Source organism: Gossypium hirsutum, chromosome A10, assembly GCF_007990345.1.
Source record: "Gossypium hirsutum isolate 1008001.06 chromosome A10, Gossypium_hirsutum_v2.1, whole genome shotgun sequence".
Classification (NCBI taxonomy): Eukaryota; Viridiplantae; Streptophyta; class Magnoliopsida; order Malvales; family Malvaceae; genus Gossypium; species Gossypium hirsutum.
In genome coordinates, this window is record NC_053433.1 from 76,881,515 (window position 1) to 76,899,210 (window position 17,696).

Genomic DNA, 17,696 nt, shown 5'->3' on the forward strand with positions numbered 1-17,696 from the left:
ACTCATCTAAACCCTCTCAAAGCTTCCGCAACCCTTAGCCTAAATCACCCAATTTTGACAACTCCAACTACTCCTCGTAGACGATCGGGCAACTTAAGTGAACTCGACTCCATCAACCGAGCCGGATCACATCACCTGACTAATCTCCTCAATTCTGAGCCTTCAGCAAATACAAACTCTAAAAAACGGTGAGCTCTGGTACTTTATTTCGACGAAGATAGTCAATAAAGTATGAGAACGCGATCCACCAGAAGAATCTGCAAAATTTCCTAGGAGCAATCCCATACTCACGCAGGAGGTGGCAAAAGAACGGATAAAGAGGTAGGTGAAACCCAGCCTTCAAAGCATAAAGGGGGAGCAAGAAACCACTATCGCTTACATCGCTAAGGTTGTGCTCCCCTTCAGGAATAGAGAACTCGTACGCGAAATGAAGAATTTCAATCCCCCGTGCACGCAAACTCTGTTTCATTTCTTCATATTTTATAATGCAGAGGACAACCTTAGCCTCGATGGAGGTCTTAGAAGCACGTTTCTGCAGTGGGCAATGGGGGAGTAATTGGCCAGCGACTCCTCTCATTCTTGGCATATTCGGTGAAGAAAAGAAAAGAAAAAGGCGGAGAAAAATTTTTACCTTGAGAAAAATCTTTGACTTGTTCTAACTTCAAAAACGTTAAGTATGAATTTTAGGGTTTCAGAAGCCCCTCTTCTTAAAGAAATTTTTCCCTGCGTAATGATGGCTCGAATAACCAAGAGTCTCAACGGTCAGATTCGTACAAGCACGATCGACCTGTACACATGGCGAAGCACACATCAGATCCCAATAGTTGCTGCGTATTCCACAAGCTACAATAAATGTGAAATGATAGCATTAAAGAGCGCTACTTTGTAACACTCCTTATGCTCACTATGAGAGGGACTAGATTGTTATACATCAGTGATCACTAGCCTGAATCCTAGATAGGATCCGAGTCGCCTACCCGTGACCTGGATAGGTCCCACCCGATAATTGAATATGAGGTGAACCGTGAGAGGACAGCGAGGGGAGCTCGCTGATCCAGCTCGCAATGAGAGCTCATACGAACCAAGAGAAAGCCATGGTTTCGGTTCGCATATACCTAAGTAGCTCATAGAAGGGGAGATCACGTGGTATGGCAAGCAATCTAGAGTGAAACACGTGTCCAGCATGCCTGAGTTTCGCTTAGTACTTCAGTCCTAGAAATAGTGAGGTCAAGTCATGAACAGTTGGGTCAGTCGTGAATAGTAATAGTATATATAAATACTTGAATGTTCTCATTAATAAGATACGAGAGAAATTACTCAACAGGAATATACGTCACTTTCAAAACCCTATTTATAAAATTTAAAAATTCAACTGGCAGTATACCAAATAATTTTACTATCTTTTCATATTTATAGTATAATATAGTATATTTAATTTTCATATGGTAAAAATTACATAATATATAAAATGAGTTGAGCTTCTCTTAATTTGAATGAAGCAGTGGTTAAAGCTCTTGTTAAACTCTTGTTTGATTCGAGTTTCAATTGTGCTACTCCCATCCCCTATCCCTAATATTGTATAAAAAAAAAGAGAGCTAGCTTAGCTTTGAATATTAAAACCTGAACTTGACCTATAGGCCTAGCTTTTTTACCTAAGCACATTTTATAGGCCAAATGTTTTTTTATAAATCCTACTAAATTTCGGACCAACGTTTGAACTTGAATCCAACCCTTAAGTAGGTCTACAATAGAGGTGTATTACTTTGTTAAGATATCCATATTATCGATTTCAATGTAGTCTGTTGTATCAACTCGATTTTGTCAAATTTCAAGTAATTTAAATATATATATCATAATCTATTTTTTCTTTATATATTATATATACATCCAAAATATACTTTATCATATTTGTATAAATATATTTATATGTAAATACAAAATTATAAATATTTAGTATTTGAACTTTTTAACAAGTAATAAATAAATATATTGTTGTTATGAATTAAATAATAAAAAAATAAAAGAACAAGAAATAAGAGAGTAAAAGAGTCATAATACTCCCATTGGATGTCTATTAGTAGATAATGTACATCATTAAAATCTTACAAAGATAAAAAATCTGTGAGGAAAAAAATCTTAGTGAAGGAAAAAGAATACACATATCTATAATATATATAACATGCTGACTTATTAAAAATCTTATTAGGAAAATACAATTGGACAAAATCTCGGTTAAGAGAAAAAGAGTACAACGTGTATTTCAATTTGTACGTTTCCAATCTTGAACACTAACTTTTCAAATGATCACTTGAACAATTTTGATAGACTCTAATATCATTATTTTTTTTAAAGTTACAAGTGAGGCAGAATTTGGGAGAAATATATTTTTAGCTCTTCGGAAATTTTAACAATAATTATAGTAAACTTTAATCATGATCCTTCTATAAAAAATATATATAGGTATTTTGGATCATTTTATAATCTTCCTTCAACTACTATTCACTAAGTCAAATATACCAGAGAATTTTTATTAGCTTCTATCATTCTAAATCTTTCAAGGATTCTTAATATAAACTTCCATTAAATAGTAATCATATAAAGCTCATAACAACAACCATTAAACATGTGTTAAATCTTTCATTAAGTACCAGACTAATGAGATATCTAATAGTTTATTGAATCCACCACAAAAGAATATTATATCTTTTCAATATCGGGACTTAGCGAAAACCTTCAATTTTTTCTTTCATTTTCGCAAGATTAGGCATATGTACCTTCACTGACTTTATACCTTTAGATGTTTAGGCTAATGGTCTAAAAACTTTATGAATTTGATTCTATTTGAATTGTCTTTTTTATTTTGATCAATTTATTCCATATTTGTATTTCTTGACATATTCAAGATCTTCATTTTTTTTTTTCATTATTTCAATAATACTATTGGATGCAAAATCATTATCAGCAACTTTTTATTCTCATGGTCCCATATTTTCTCATATTGACACAACTTATTGAGATATCTTTATTTTCATTATTTTCATATTCAGGTACTTGAATCTCTTCTGAAGTTTTAATAATTAGTTATGTCTTAGATCTCTTCAAGAGCACTCGCCTCCACTATATAATCATCTTGATTTATTATTTTCTTTTATAAGAATTTTTATCTTTGGAACCGATCGATCTATCACACTTCAAGCATGCATTACTTTCATTTATTCTAACAAACTGTCCTACTGGGCAGAGGTGAAGCCAGAACAAATTTTTAGGGGGGGTGAATGAAAATTTAATTTTTTATAGTCTATATCTTTATAATTTTTAAAGGACTAAATCGTATTTTTATAATTTTAGAGGGGGCCAAAGTATAATTTTATCTTTACTAATTTAAAAGTTTAAAAAAATTTCAAGGGCCTAAATATAAATTTTCCATTTTAGGGGGGCTAGGCCACTGCCAGCCCCCGCTTGTATCTGCCTCTGCTATTGGGACTTTGATTCAAATACATCTGCAATTAACTTGCAATAAAATGAGTTATCCTTTTTGAACTTCTGATTTATATTACTTTTTATGACGATCCATCTAATTATTATTTCTCTCCCCTAATGTTAGGAAAATTGCCAAATCAAAATTGTAATCACTAAATCATGTCATAATTGAGTCTCAATAATACAAGGAGACTCATAACTAAGGTATATTATCAACTGTCTTTAAATATTCATTTTGTGCATTGTGGAGAAACAACTTAAACATATATTGCACATTCTAAAATTCTAAAATACATTGTATTTGACTCTGACCAAAAACCAACTATAATGGAGAGTATTTATTAAAACTTATTGGCATGATGCGTATAAAATATCATATCCTTATACTTACATAAACTTTTGTTCTAAAAGAATATAATTTAGCTACTAACGGGAGGCATTTAATTATTAATTATTTGTACATAAAAATAAAATTTTAAAATAATTAGTCACATTGACAATCTAACTTACAATGATCATTGAAAGTTCAAGTAATAAATTCACCAACATTAACAAAGAATTGTCCTAATTGCATTGTCTAAAAATTTTGTTCTTAAACAAATCATTAAGCAATTAATCTCGCAAACTATAGCTTACAATTTAATAATTCACATGCATCAGCTAAAATTATATCAAAATATTAGATCCATATTTCTTTCAAAATACACAAAATTCAATCTCAATTTTCAATTTTTGTAAGTAGACATGGGCCCTTGCATTACTCATTTAAACCCGTAGAAGTACCCTATCAAACCTCCCTTGAAAATTGAAAACTCGAGTTATACATGCTTGAATCCAATTAAAATCTTTGGGGAATTCTAATGCCCTAGTATGTAATTAAAAATTTTGAAATTTAATGTACTTTAAAAGGTTGAAAATTAGATATTTTAATTTTATAATTTAAAAATTTTAGTCCAATCATTAATATTATTAGTATTTTCTATCAAAAATTTCCACGTTGTCATGTTGATTAGATTACTGTCATATGATGTTACATGTGAGTGACAAAAAAATAAACATATTAAGTTGTCAAATTTTGACAAAAATTACACAAATAATGATTAAACTAAAAAATTTTAAATTGAAAAAATAGGATTAAATCTTTTTTTAACTTTTAAAGTACATGGACTAATGGCATATTTTAACCAAAGGAAATCCTGATGTATGGAATCAAAGGCCTTCCTCGTATCAAGAGGGGACAAATTTCCCATCACAACCATTTACCAACTCTTGAGCAGGAGAGCATTATTTACAAAACTCCAACCCTCCATAAAAGCACTATGATTAATAGATATAATAGATAGCAAGCATGAACTTGGTCTATACTTAAGAACTTGAGCTGGGTTTGGGGCCAAAGCAAGAATAGTATAACTAAAAGACCCTAACAGCTGACCAGAATCAAAGAAAAAATTGACAGTCCTCACCACATCAGCTCCCAATGCTTGAAAGAGTTTGGCAGTATAGCTATAGAGAAGATAGTGGATTTAATATCCTCATCTACAACAGGACAAACCAAACCCGACTTAAGATTCTCTTCTAACATGCGATTACAATCACTCTCATCTAAAACTCAAATTATGATAGTTTAAAATTTCCAAAAAAAAAAAAAAACAGACTGAACCGGTATCATCCCTACCATGTACAAACAGAAAAAACTGTAGTTAACCAGTAGTAACAAAACATGTAATTTTTCCTCGTCTACTGAACAATGAACAATTTGTGACTGATGTTATTAAAATCCTGATATATTAAATAAGTTTTTCCTCATATGTTAAAATGAAATGTTTCATAAATATCAAGCAAACCCTTCAGGTTTCTGACTGACCGAAATATCTTCCTGAAATTGTGGCCAAAATGTTTAGCATAATAACTTCATCATCGACCTCACACTTCCCAGCTCTCAAGTTAGCACACTTCCGGAGCAGACTACGAAGAGATGCACAAGTATCCGCATCCAAAGGCGTGTCGATTGCTGCACATAAAGCAAATAGCCACACACAGCTGCTCCTCGATAGTGAGCTCATGTTCTCAACCGAACTTATCCATTTCCTAAGCATCAAAACTCGAGCTACTGAGTCCATCTTTTGGATTGTGGACAAGGTCGGGTAGTCACCACAAGCATCACTGATAGAGGTTTTAGGACATGAATTGTTGTGAGACGAGGAAATCTTGTTGTCTGCAGCATTCAACAAAGGTACCTGGTCAGAACGGACTTCACCGGTTGCATGACTGTTCAATTTCTCGATAACGCCACTGGCCGGCAACTGAAACAAATCATCCTCTCGAACAGATAATTTTGGTAGCTTACAAGAAATCTCAGTATTGGGATCCTCCATTTGTAACAGGGCCTGAGATCAAGAAAGGAAACAAAAGTTAATTTTTCTTTCAGGTTTTGAAATCTTAAAAGATAGCTTTAGAATTTAAAGAAATGAAAGCTTTTCTCCTATGTTGTTTCAACTTTATTTTTGTTGTACCCATGTTTGACATCCATGTTTGATATATATTTGAACATGATTAGGGAGAAATATGTGCAAAAACTCAGTTTTAAAGACTCCATTGTACCAGAAAATTCAGTTTTAAACACTTTGAAAAGAGGAAGGGGAAAAGGTTCGAAATAAGCATTGTTAAGGGATCTAAGATCGTTCATTCACTCAATATGCACTTCATATATTATAAATATATATATAAATATATCCAATTTCAAGATTACATGTTTCTCTTCAAGATTATCTATCAGTATACAAAGTCAAGCAATGATGGCAGAAGAAACAAAACCCAAAAGTACATACCAGTCGTAGCTCTGAAAAATCTGCAAGAAATGCATCCTCCCAATGTTTCAATGGCAATATATGTTCCGGGCACTTAGCAATTTCAGGAATCTGTGGCATATAAACACTTTGTTCCTTGTTCAATATAGTCCTGTCAGGCTTGGCGATCTTTACTTTTGGAATTTGAGCAGCTTCCCACCTAAACAGGAAGTTAAGGACTATAAGTTTGATACAATTAAAATACTCGTATTAACCATAGAAAATCTCTATTTTGTAACGTAAGATCTCCAACTGTCAATCAAAAAGCAACTCCAATGAAAACTAGACTTGAAATCTCGCAAATAAATGCAATAATGTCGAAGAGGTTTCCAATATGATTTATTATCCTAACAAAAATTAACTACAAGTAACACTTAATTTTGTATCTACGGCTCCACGAAACCAACAGGATAAGCAGAGAAGTCACCATGAGATATTGAGAATAAAGCACAGGAAGAATGTCTGATGATCAAAACCATTCTAATGCCATAACATTGAATTGGCAACAGGCCAAAGGGCCAAAACTTATAAGCCAAGGTTAGATGATATTCCATACTAAAGACCTAAACAAGTGTTGAAGCTTCCACATCTGCACCTCCACACTCCAACAATCTTAAATTAGTCGGACTCAGACATATGTTCAGGTTTCCTGAAGCTTGACCCTGAAATGTTGCAATTGCAAGGCTACAGGGGAGGACAGAAATTATGCTAATAAGTACTGGAACTCTACAAGTATGCAAATTCTTTCACTTAAATGAGGACATGTTTGAGAGAGTTCAGCAGCTGTTGTACTTTCTTTAGCATAGTTTGAACTGTGATACGAACCTAGGAATAGGTCTGTGAAAATGGATAAACCTATGAAAGCAAAACAGCATTGCTAATAAAGAAAATGGATAAATTAATTGACAATTTAGAGATAAGGAAGGATTACCTGACACGCCTAAGATATTCTAATCCATCCTCCGGAGGACCAGACTCGAAGTCAGGTTCCCCTTCTACCACGAAAGCAGGCCTAAGAATGCTGGTGTAATCTTCATCACTGTCATCATCTTCAATACATTCTTCTTCCGCGTCAACAAAGGAATCAACTTCAACATCACGAGTAGGAGAAAAACTGAAAGGATATATATTTTCCATCTCATTATCCTCCATGTATTCTAGTTCATTACCCACATTTTCAGAATAATCCCCTGAAAGGGATCGAAATATTTAACGAGTGCTAGTGCATATCAGAATATTGAATCCAAATAAACAGCAAAACATTTCAAATATGCAAGAAAAAGCCAACAGCAAAACATTATAAACATGCAAGTAACAGCACAAGAAAACATTGCAAAATGCATGTAACAGCAAATGGCTAATAAAAGCTTTTCCATCGCAATTCATTAAAGAATATCATCACTTTATTACTTTCTAGTTACAAAGAATGTAGCATATCATCTGTACCACTAACACACATTAGATCTAAAATACCCAACAGCAACACTCCAACGGACAATAGCCTATTGGTAGTAAACACAGAAATAATGCACCTAAGTACACACAAGAAAATCCTATCAGTTCAATTGTTGAACATAAGGTCTTTTTCCAGATCGATTCAGGCCATTCTTCAATGTACAAAGATATTGAGACCATTCCTTGTTCCTCTTCCAGCAACCACACCTGTTACAACAGAAAATGAACCCATCAAGTTGACACTAAATGAGCTGGATTCTGGTCGATGACTGCTCAGAATGTCTACGAGTTTCCATATCAATTAAAAGACACTATTTTTTTATATAAAAAAGAACTGAATAATAGAGGAAAAGTTTTTTTTTTTAAAGATAAAACTATGATTTTTTTTTTGGTACAAATGTTCTCTAAGAAGTAAAAAAAAAAAAAAGAGCGTAAAGAGAAGGAAATTAGATGGAAGTCCTTAAAGCAAAGTACATTTTTGCCGTCAAAACCAGCTGCAATTCTGTTAAAGAAACCTACTTGCAGTTATCAAAGCCAACCAAAAGGTCATACCAAATACTGAATTTATGAAATCTTTGTCTGCAAAATCCTTCCCATGTTTTAACTTGGACAAAAGAAATATTCATAAAATATATAAAATCTCTGCTGTAGTTTGAATGACAAAATGAGAACTACTGGGATGAAACAAAAAATTCCCATTTTTCAGTTACCAAAGGTCTGGCACCAAATTGTAGACTAAAAACTAGTCGGTAGAGTATGAAAGGAATATGACTAAATATATGCTACAAAATAGAAGGCCTCTTCTCATATCAAATGATATTCATTAAAGCTTCAATCACTTATACAAGAAAACCCCTGAGCTAAACCAAGGAAAACCTATGGTATCACACTCACAGTATGTCATGTTTTATACCAGTTATCAAACTATGTATCAAAATCTCAATCATCCATTTTTCAGGAATCAAAGACTGAAACATTTGGTATAAAACTATACAGACTCATTCCGAGAAACTACAATCTTATGAAAGGTTCAAAACTAAATATAAAGCAGAAGGGAATGAAGGGCACCACACAAAGCTTTCCACTATATATCACACAATAAAATTCAAAAGAGTGATATAGTTTCATCACCATCAGAACTATTGATATTATTGATGTATTTATTTTGCAGAAGTAAACCATAATCCCAAATAACATCAATAAAACTCTATCATATGATGTATTAGAACTAATGCTTTGGACTCTTGCTATGTTAAGGTAGATAGACATTCAACAAGGTAATAGATAGTGATAAATACAACCAAAGGAGCACTTAAATGTTGAAACAACACATCAGGAGAAAAAAAAGAGAGATAAAACAAAACGTACTTATAATTGCAGGAGACTCTGCCTTCTTTCCAAAGCGATGACGCGTGTCAGAGCTCGAACCCGAACCTGAACCGGTGTTCTTCTGATGCTTCCAGCTTCCCAAGTCCTCATACTCTCTGATCACATCTTTACCAAGACTATTATATACATCCCTCCAAAAACTCCTTTGTTCCCCAACCTTGGCAAACCTCAAAGCCTCTAACTCTTCTCTTGAGTACATTATCTTATTTTGAGTTTTGCTTTCTGTCTTACCCTTTTGAACTTCAAAAATTTTGGTTGATTCCATATGTCTCATAGTGACTGATTCCCCTAAGACCTCTTTTACATTCTTTCCCTTTCTTCTTGATCTTTTACCTTTCTTACCATCAATTTCATGTTCCCCCTTCTTCTTCTTCTCATCTTTTACACTTCCATTTCCAGTTCTGGGGAGTGGAAATGATCCAATCAAAGCCGTATCATCGATGACTTCAATCTTTAAAGATCCTTTAACAGGCAAGTCAAGACCTTTGGTACCACCAACGCCGTTTCCATCATCAATCTTGGACGAGTTCGTTGCAAAACCAAAGATGTTTCCAACTTCAAGCTCAGTCAAAAGTCGTTTCTTTTCAGCTTCCAAGACATTTTCAGATTCCAAAGCTTTTCCTTTGGCCACCCTTTTCTCCTCAAATTCCAAACCGATCCCGAGATGTTCCTTGTTATTAGCTTCAATGGTGTTGACTTGGTTATCAACTTCTTGAACTCCAAAAGAACCCTCTTTGTTTTCCACATCATCCACCTTTTCTTTCTCGAAAAACCCAGAAAGAGAGACATCCTTTGGAGCGAAAGAATGAAGACCCATTTCTTGGTTTTCCTGAGAAAGAAGGGAAAAGCACTTGGGTTTCTTCTTTGGACTGCTATGATCCATAGCTGTTACTTCTTGGCAATCTTGAAGGCCCGAATCCCGGTGGTCGGCGGTGGATTCATAGAGAGAAGGGGAAAGGTGAGGGGGAAGAGAAGTTTCTTGTTGTTCAGAGCCAGAAGTTGTTCTACGCTTAGAACAAACGTGCGAATCAGATTCCATCGTATAATCAGCCATTACTGAGAAACAGCGAATGAAGAAACTGTTGGAAAGAGACGCTGGGGTTTTAGGATGGGACTTGGGAGGGAAATATATAGAGGAGCAACAGAGGTAATCGAATTGAATAAACTGACTGCATTGGGTTTATTCGGTTTTCTCTTCATTCGGCCCATAATTTATACGCATTTTCTTACTTCAAAGTATTTTCCATTATGCTTGTGGATTTTATTACTCCTTTTTTGTCACTTGAATTTAGCTCACTGCATTTTCTTTAATTGGTATTATTTATGCATTCTATCAATCTTATATTAATTTTAAATAATTCAATAAATTTAATTTTTTATATTTATAAATTTTATTAACCTTTTTCTCAATCATAAATCAGAAAACAAATTTTAAAAGAATATGCAACTATGATTACAGCTTTCATCATAATTCTCATTAGCTAGTGTACTAATATCCTACATCTCCTTTTCAAGGTGTTGGATGTCCTGCAATGGAACTTCTACCAAATCTGATTTCTCCTATACTTTTATCATTCCCTAATTATTCCACGAAATTTTACGATATTCAATATAAAGCTACAATTCCTTACTCATCTATTTCAAAACCATAATTTTGATAAAAATAAAATTAAATAATAAATAAAAATTTAAATTTAATTGTGTGCAAATCCAAAAGTAATTAACCTACAAAAAGTAACATCATCATCAAAGTACATCTCTTTGGAGGTGATAAAGGTTAGGCAAAACCGATTTAATGATGTCATGTTAACAAATAAATTATACTAAAATTTCAAACATCAAAAGAAACCTAATTCTATGAACTTATTTATGCTTTTTCTATAATAAAATTATGTTTTAGTAACTCAATTTTTAAAAGTTACGTAATAGTCAATAATACTATTAAATTGTTATGATCATAAGTAATTTCAAAATAATAAAAATTATTAAATGATCTATTGAGTAAAAGTTATAGGTTGTTAGCCTACGAATAATTATAATTGAATTAATATATTGAAAATATAACTCCTTTAATATAATATTTGATATTTGAACTTGATTTTTTTTTAATTTGGTACTTAGACTTTTTTTAATATTTGATATCTAAATTTGACACTTTTTCTAATTTGATATCTAAATTTATTTTTTTTGTCCAATTTAATACATAAACTTGTCAAACATTATACAAATTACTCCTATAAACAAACAATATTTTGTTTATGAGACAATAAAAATAACCAATATATAACCAATATGTCACAAAGGAAATCGAACTTTTTTTATATTTTAAATATTCAATTACTTCTAGTTTAATTTATTTTAATTTTTAATTTAACATAACAAATTTCTTTTATTTTGGGTTTTTAACACTCTAGTTTTCTTCTTCAACGTCATCATTAAGGTTAGCTCAAAGCATAATTTTTTAACATGAATTTCATCTTATGCTAATGATATATTTGTGGAATTGAGGGCTTTGTGAAGACAATACCTTGATTTAAGCATGCGATCTCTCTTGAATCATTTATGTAATCTCAACCCTAATGAAAAGTAAAATTCAAGATATTGTTTTGCAAAATAGAGGAAACTTCAAATAATATTAACAATTTTTGCCATTAAATTCCATGTAATCCGTCACATGTTGATAATACATTAGATATATTTGACAAGTTCAGGTACCAAATGTTATATTAAGGTAATAAAAAACAATCTTCACGAAACAATTAAATTTAAAAAAATAAAAATATCATATTAGGGTAAACCACGCACTAGTCACCTAACTATTAGAGTATTTTTGTTTTGATAATCAAAACTACAATTTTTATTCCATTACTAACATTTAAATTCAAATGCTGGAACGAACGAAAACAAGTAAGAAAAGTTGGACTGGATTGAAGCTGTTCGTAAGGATCTAGAATAACAAACATAAACATATTAGAAATCAAAGGAAAATTTGAAGGGTTAGAATTATTTAGAATTAAGACAAAGTTAATAGAATTTATAAGTGCTAAGGATTAAATATGTTATTATACTGATGCAAATTAAATGACATATCATCATTTTCATTAATATTTATTAACATTTTAACTTAAGGTAACCAAAACAGAATCAATTAAAGACATTAGAGATAAAATTTAAAGTTTTTATAATTTAAGGACCAAAATTCTAACAAAGTAAATGATAATTTAATTTACCCATTATATTATATTTAACATCAGAAACTTTTTTTTTCTGAAGACACTGCATATTTTTTAATTTGATTTAATAAATATTACTTTGAAAATAAAAAAAAATACTAAAAGGTAATTACAATTTAAAAAAGAAACAAGTTCTCAATTTAAATTATAAAATAGAAGATCATTTTTCATGAAAATTATTTACGATTAAGATGACGAGAAATAAAAATAATATAATTTAATTAGTGAAGAAGTAATCACTGGTCCAGAATAGAGCTAGACTTTGGTTTACTTCATTGTGCTGGGAAATAAACCGGACTGCAATAATAATAATAATAATAATAATAATAATAATAATAATAATAATAATAATAATAATAATTTGTTAACATTTCTATGTACCACAAGACCCAATCCCTTGCTTAATTGCACAACTCAAAAGGCCATCGGCAGCCGGTGACCAAAACCGGCGAAGGAGAGATCATATCATATATCAGGTGATGTTAAACAATCCAACCCAACCCTATACATGGTTGTCGTATATGACCAAAAACAAACAAACAAACAAAAAAGAAAAAAAGGCAGAAAGAAGTAAATACATATAATATGTTGAATACATATGGAATTTGTAGTCAGAATGGAAATGAACTGTGCATAAGTTGCAGAGATTTCAATCCAAGGTGAAGGACTGCATTTATCTGTTTTTATGTCTCTGATGCCGCTGCTGAAGCTTGTCCCTTTGCCAGAGTTTGGAGAGCCTTAACGACGATGCCCATGTTTGGACGGAACTCGGATTCATACTGCACACACAATGCTGCCACAGCTGCCAGCTGCATCAACAGAAAAATATATGTAATGGAAATCGCCGAGTGCTAGTTTGGTTTGCATGTACATGTCTTAGAGAATTTGAAAACTGAAAACCGACCCCCATCCCTAAGTTACAAATTTATACTTGGGCGTTAAAAGATAAAAAATACCTTAGCAAATCCTTTAGGAGGATACTCTCCATTTAGTTTTGGATCCACACATTGCTTAACTTTATCTTCACTAAGTCTCGGAGTAGCCTAAATGGAGATACAGAAAACAGAAATGAAGAGTTAATCAAATATAAAAGGAAACGAAAAGATCAAGTCCGAGTTTTCATTTTTTCTGGTACTCAGTATCCAATACTTATGTTTGACACATTCAAACATGTGTACAGGGATATGACCTGGCATAGAAGCTTTAGACAAAAAATAAAAATAAAGATATACCATATAGACACATAACTGTGTCCGACACTATTCAAGTTCGAGTAACATGGAAACAACATGCAAAGGAAACAGAAATGCACCATCAAATTAGACAAAGGGAAGGGAAACGGTGGACCTAAAGCAATAAGCTCACCCATGTAACAAGACTCTGCTGTCCGCGAGGCATTGTATGGTCAACAGGTTTCCTCCCAGTCAGAAGTTCTAGAAGGACAACCCCAAAACTGTACACATCACTCTTCTGTGTCAACTGTCCAGTCATTGCATATCTGGAAAAAGTTGCCATAAATCAGCTAAAATTGTAAATAAAGCTGCAGCTCCTTAGGCATAGTGATGCATTACAAAAAAAAATGCTGGTTCCCCCTCAATTTCAAATCCCTTAGTTTTAGCAACATGGACAGTGGACTCTACAGACAGGAAACGACCCATTGGTGCTAGGCTGCGTTTGTATATCTATCATGAAAGTGGCAGAAAAGGTTGGCAATTCTTTCCAGTAGCAGCATCAATTGGGGGAAATAGTCAACACCAATAAGTTAAATAAAAAAAAAAGTATATGATAAACCCTAGATGCAAACCAGTTACAATTATCTGCATATTGACATTAAACCTAACTAATCTTATACAAGATACCAAATAAACACACAGCACCAGGGATGCCAGGCTGGTTCAGAACAAATAAACATAATGTAGAGGAGCTTAGAAAGCATACTCTGGAGCATGATAACCAAATGTCCCTAAAACTCGAGTAGAATGAAGACGAGCAGCCATGTCAGGAGATTGGTTTGAGAGGTTAAAATCTGCAATTTTTGCTTTGAAGTCTTCGAAGAGAAGCACATTGCTAGATCTAATATCTCTGTGTATAATAGCAGGTTGAGCCTTCTCATGTAAGTATTCCAAGCCCCTTGCGGCATCAATAGCTATTCTTACCCGCTGCATCCAGTCAAGCACTGGACCTGCTTGTGCCCCTTGAACCCCCTTCCTTCCTATAATCACCGGAAAAGGAAAAAAGAAGAAAAGAAAAACATCAAGCTAATGGAGCCTTCTTTGTATAACAAAACGTTAGTTGGATAAATCTAAATCAGGAACTAATTTTAGGATGGCCACACAAACCGTGCAATATGTCATGTAGTGATCCCATAGTTGCAAACTCATATGCAAGGATGCGGAGATTTCTTTCAACACAGTAACCTTGCAACTCAACAACATTTTCATTCTTAAATCTTGAAACCATGGAAACCTAAACAGATTAAATGTGTACGATTAAAGGTGTTATGAAACAAGAGGAAAACACAATACGACAACAATCTGAATCTGCATTAACGATAAGAATAAAGAAAGAAAAAACTTATTAAAGACCCTTCTTTCGAATTGCTTACAGACCTGGGTCAAAAACTCCACAGTTGAGTCAGGCTCAGCAGAAGTATCTAGCTTTTTCACGGCCACAGCTTTTCCATTGTCCAAATTTGCATAATAAACTCTGCCATAGGAACCCTCACCAACCAAAGCCTTTGATCCAAAATTGTCAGTCTTTTCTTTCAACTCTTCCAGTGATAGTGCGGGCACTTCAATAGGTGGTGCTGATTTATGCACTTCGGGTTTGACATCAGCTGCTACCCTTGTGTCTTTTTCCTGCCCTGAAAACATGTAGCATGAGAGATCAGAAAAAAAACTTAGAATATCATCAAAACTGATGAGAAATTGAACAATTAAACAGAAACAAGGAAAAAAGTTCTTCTAAAAAACTATTGACAGAATATCAAATTTAAGGTACCAGATTAGAAGATTGGACAACATATCCCAATAAACTGAGGCAAACTTTTTTTTTTCCCATTCGAGGAATACTAAAAATAAAATTCAGAAAGAAAGAAAGATTTGAAGTCTTGGTTGACATTAGGTCCAAGGTTCGGATCTAGACAACCTAATCCCTCTCTCGTTTAATTAAAAGAGAAACTGATCAAAAGCAACCAAAATTAATCCCTAATTCTTGAATAATGAAGGAAATATTGACAAGAAACATAGAAGCTTCCATTCTGAAATGCAATGATTAGAATGCAAGGTATATTTCAACCAAAATATGACATTATGAAACAAAAGAAAAAGGAAAATCATGAGAAAATAGAGAACTTCCTAATTTCTTTGCATAAATCAAGAGTACTTGAACAAAAGTCAATTGACAAAGACATACATACACACATACAAAGAGTACTCTATCACATATATTATAGCATTTGTATTTACCAGTTTAAGGTAAACATCAAAATAACATACCGTCTGATAGAAACACGGGGCTCTTCAAGTGCTCACTTTCATGTGATCGATAATTCTCGTTTACCTGACGGGTACAACAAAGCCACCGACGCATCCTTGCTCTTTTCTTCAAATACAAATCGTCAGTATTTTCTAGTTGAGGAGGAGCATGTACCTGTATAATTCCATAAGACATTCATTCATAATCCTACATATTGTAAAATTAAGTAAACTATGATAATTAATTCCACATGCGGTGCAACCAAATTTGCCTAATGCCGGGATTAAAAACAAGCTTAAAAATGATACGACACATAACAGAGATTCAACATTCATCCAACAATGCAAGCAGTCAAAACTCCAATAATAACATATTTAAAATAGAACATAGAAAAAGAAAAAGAAAAAGAAAATGTTGATAAATATGTAGGAAAATAATTAAACCACAGCATTATCTGATCAAAAAGCAATAAATTTAATTAAAAGAAGAAGAAGAAACTAAAGTCCAATTGAATTAATTATAATTCATAAATTAAACGTAATGAGATGAATTTTCGATAAAAAATTTAATACATATAAAATTAAAAGAGAAAAATTGAGGCTTACCAACAAGCCACGCCAATTAAACTAGCCTTGGATTAAAAAGGAAAACAGAGAATTAAAAGTGAAAATGCAAATAAATAAAAGATTAAACGACAACCCAGCCTTGATTCTAAAATGGGTCCATGAAAATTCACGAAAGAAATCAAAGAATCAGAAGACCCTCAAATTCTCAAAACAAAAAAGAAATACCTGGCTTTTCTCTCAAATTCCTCTCCTTTTTATTGCAAATAAAAATCTCCTCTCTTTCTCTTTCAAGGGTTGGTTTGTTATAAATTCTTTTTTTTTTTTTTTGGTTTTTGAATTTTGTGTTGGAGAGAAAGAGAGAGAAACAAACAGCGATAGAATGAAATTGGAAGATTTTGATATTTGAAGGCTTTTCTTTTTTTCGGTTTTGAATCTTTTTTATGGAAGAAAAAAATGACAGAAAGGCAGCGCGCGAAATGATAAAAATTGAATGGAACATCTCTCTTTTTTTAATTTTAGTTTTTCTTTTGGTTAAACTTTTCCATTACTCCCTCTACTTGGTCAAGGTTGTGGATTTAATCCATATGCTTTAATTTGATATTTTTAGTCCCTGTACTTTTTGAATTTTAAAATTTCAGTCCTCACCAAGTGGTACTATTCAATTCATTTTGTTAAGTTCTTCTATTTCCAAAGTCTGATGTGGGGAACATATTATCGTATGCACAATGCTTTGTCAACTTGTTATTTTCACATATTACTCAGTTAATGGATTAATAACGATCATGTGTGTTAAGATTGGAATTGCAAAATTCAATAAGTAAATAGAGTTAGAATGATATAATTGAAGAATATGGACTAAATCCATAACTATATGCATAGTATAGGATTAGTAATTGAATTTAACCCAACAAATTTAATTGCTATTATTTGGGTTAGGAAAAAATTTCAAAATTCAAAAAGTACATTATCAAAATTAACTAATTTGAGACTAAATTTGGTCAAATTAAAGAATAAGGACTAAATGCATAATTTTTACAAAGTATAAAGACTAATAGCAGAATTTAACCTTTTCTTTTCTTTTTTAGTTTCTCTCTTTGATGATTAATAAATAATTATATATATATATAGAGAGAGAGAGAGAGAGAGAGAGAGATTTGTTAATGGAATTTGTTTAGATTACCCTATATAAAAACTTGTACATTGAATAAAAGAGTTTGAACCGGAAATTTTAAGATTATGAAGAAAATTTT

General features: G+C 32.5%; 2 protein-coding genes across 3 annotated transcripts; both read right to left on the reverse strand.

The window, feature by feature from the left end:
• Positions 1–5,180: 5,180 nt before the first annotated feature.
• Positions 5,181–10,356, reverse strand: LOC107903773 (uncharacterized). Its single transcript, XM_041079203.1, has 4 exons — positions 9,150–10,356; positions 7,258–7,516; positions 6,309–6,486; positions 5,181–5,867 (listed from the first exon to the last, which is right to left on the reverse strand). The coding sequence occupies exons 1-4, from the start codon at positions 10,222–10,224 to the stop codon at positions 5,328–5,330; spliced, it is 2,052 nt and encodes a 683-aa protein (XP_040935137.1). The 5' UTR covers positions 10,225–10,356; the 3' UTR covers positions 5,181–5,327.
• Positions 10,357–12,721: 2,365 nt separating this feature from the next.
• Positions 12,722–16,863, reverse strand: LOC107903775 (PTI1-like tyrosine-protein kinase 3). Of its 2 annotated transcripts, none has more exons than XM_016829928.2 (8): positions 16,672–16,863; positions 15,901–16,054; positions 15,013–15,266; positions 14,743–14,869; positions 14,342–14,615; positions 13,769–13,901; positions 13,360–13,446; positions 12,722–13,212 (listed from the first exon to the last, which is right to left on the reverse strand). In XM_016829928.2, the coding sequence occupies exons 2-8, from the start codon at positions 15,992–15,994 to the stop codon at positions 13,087–13,089; spliced, it is 1,095 nt and encodes a 364-aa protein (XP_016685417.2). In that variant the 5' UTR covers positions 15,995–16,054; positions 16,672–16,863; the 3' UTR covers positions 12,722–13,086. The 2 variants fall into 2 exon arrangements, with proteins under 2 accessions (XP_016685417.2, XP_016685418.2); XM_016829929.2 differs by lacking the exon at positions 16,672–16,863 and adding an exon at positions 16,486–16,642.
• Between the last annotated feature and the right edge of the window lie 833 nt (positions 16,864–17,696).